This window comes from Microtus ochrogaster, unplaced genomic scaffold (genome assembly GCF_000317375.1).
Source record: "Microtus ochrogaster isolate Prairie Vole_2 unplaced genomic scaffold, MicOch1.0 UNK171, whole genome shotgun sequence".
NCBI lineage: Eukaryota > Metazoa > Chordata > Mammalia > Rodentia > Cricetidae > Microtus > Microtus ochrogaster.
In genome coordinates, this window is record NW_004949269.1 from 230,717 (window position 1) to 232,798 (window position 2,082).

Consider the following 2,082-nt stretch of genomic DNA (forward strand, 5'->3'; position numbering starts at 1 on the left):
TGGTGACCAGCCGTATCAGAAATTCTGTGACACTGAGTCGAGTAGGCCTGGTTGTCAATCACCCAGCACTATACAGGTATTTTATAGGGACCCTGTATCAGTAGCAATTATACTCAAAAGAACGTACTGCACTTCCTTACCTGATACCAGGAGCTCCAGTTGGTTACTGGGCAGCGACCACAGCTGAGGGGTGCTCAAGGAATAACCATAGCATGTGAACCTCCACCTCTTATTGGGGGTCACAGGATCCACCAAGAACGTGGCTCCAAATAGGTCAGAGTATATTTTCTGTGAGGGTTGAGGACTCGAGAACTCACCATCCTTCATTAGAATGAACATATTATACGGCTCTTGTGACTCACACTGAAGAGTAACTCGCCCTCCTGAAGTCACCACAGGGCTGGGAATGGCTGACAGAACGACATTGCTGAGGTAAACTCCTAGGAGAACAGAGCAAAGCTATTAGGAGAACTTGTATGAGAAACATGGTTCCCCACTTCTCATATTTGAGAAAGGAGCCCCATTAAGGCAAATCCAGGGGCTGAGGGGGGTTCTGTTACCTGTCACCACCAGCTCTAGGGTGTCACTGTTTTCTAATGAGCCAATGGTGATTGTATAAGAACACCAATATTGGCCTGCATTGTTCCATTGAACCAAAGAGATAGAAAACTTGGCCTTATTCTCAGTTTCTAGAAGGGCTGTTGGTATCAGGTAGTCTTGACTTCCTACTTTGTAGAGACGATATTCTTTGGCCTCTGAGGGCCCTTCACAGAAGAATGTCACCTGGTTCCCAGTGGCTACCACATTTCCTGGCACTGCTCTCAGTGTAGGTTTAGAGAGGACCCCTGAAAGAAATTGACAATTGGTTCCCCAGAACTCCCACTCTAATACAAGCTTTCTGACCCAGAACGTTTCACGCATCCCCAACATCGTGCAATACCTGCTGTTCTCCCTCTGCTCTGCTCATGAGTTCCCCTTCATCCCCATTAAGGATGTCCAAACTAGGACAGTTGGGAAGATACTTACCTGCTGAAGCTGGGTTCCAGAGGTTTGGGCTCAGTCCTGCAAGAGAGTGTTTACAATGAAACATGAGCAGGACCTCTATTTCCCAGTGCCTTCTGGAGCTGCTGAGAAATCCGATTGCACAAATCATGATTGTGAGGCTGGCATCCCTCTCAGAGAATATTGGTCCCTCCCCATATGGTATCTCACCAAGAAACAGCAGCACTATAAGAAATGGGGTCATGGCATCTTCCAGTTGCCACAAGTTTGCAGATAGATGATCTCCTTTCCAAACACACAAACACAAAATGTGTGGCCTATGCAAGCTGGTTTCTGATTCCTCTCATGAAGATGTCAAATTGCAAGCCTCTGAAGAAGAAAAACTGCTCTAATCAGCTGCCTGACTCTCTTCTCCCTGAGCTATGATGGGTTGGTCTAAAGATTGTGTGGCTTCTATCTCTATATGGTCCTTTAGTTTTTGTTTTTGTTTTTGTTTCTGGGACAGAAATTCTTTTTTTTTTATTGATAAAAGGAAAAAGTTTCCGCCTCCTCCCAGCCTCCCATTTCCCTCCCACTACTCCCACCATTCTCTCCCTCCCCCAACTACTCTCCCCCTCCCTCTCCAGTCCAAAGAGCGGTCAGGGTGCACCCCTCGTGGTCCTGAGGGGTTCCTTGCTCATCTTCTCCCTCCTTCCTCTCTTCAAAGTGACCTTGGGAGCTCAGTCCAGTGCTCCAGTGTGGGTCTCTGTATCTATCTCCATCCATTACCAGATGAAGTTTCTATGGTGATATGCAAGATATTAGTCAGTATTGCTATAGGATAGGGTCATTTCAGGTTCCCTATCCTCAGCTGCCCACGGAACTAACTGAGGACATCTCCTTGGGCTCCTGGGAGCCACTCTAGGGTCAAGTTTCTTGCCAACCCCAAGGTGGCTCCCTTAACTAAGAATTGTGCTTCCGTGCTCCCCTATCCAACCTTCCTTTATCCCAATCTTCGTTTTTCCCCAAGTTCCCCCCTCCTTCCCTTCTAACTTTTCTCTCCCCATCTCCCCTAACCCCCATCCCACCCCACCCCCAAGA

The 2,082-nt window shown here is 47.6% G+C and overlaps 1 protein-coding gene across 1 annotated transcript; it reads right to left on the reverse strand.

Moving 5' to 3' along the window:
• Nucleotides 1–229: 229 nt before the first annotated feature.
• LOC113455835 (leukocyte immunoglobulin-like receptor subfamily A member 6) lies at nucleotides 230–930 on the reverse strand. Its single transcript, XM_026778469.1, has 3 exons — nucleotides 561–930; nucleotides 314–440; nucleotides 230–263 (listed from the first exon to the last, which is right to left on the reverse strand). The coding sequence occupies exons 1-3, from the start codon at nucleotides 928–930 to the stop codon at nucleotides 230–232; spliced, it is 531 nt and encodes a 176-aa protein (XP_026634270.1).
• Between the last annotated feature and the right edge of the window lie 1,152 nt (nucleotides 931–2,082).

What these genes read in the sequence shown, in the direction of transcription:
- LOC113455835 (XM_026778469.1), bottom strand. Translation starts at nt 930, where the DNA reads ATGTTGGGGATGCGTGAAACGTTCTGGGTCAGAAAGCTTGTATTAGAG. An exon ending in CCTAGAGCTGGTGGTGACAG is followed by an intron (nt 441 to 560) that starts GTAACAGAACCC and finishes CTGTTCTCCTAG; the next exon opens with GAGTTTACCTCAGCAATGTC. An exon ending in ATTCTAATGAAGGATGGTGA is followed by an intron (nt 264 to 313) that starts GTTCTCGAGTCC and finishes ACCTATTTGGAG; the next exon opens with CCACGTTCTTGGTGGATCCT.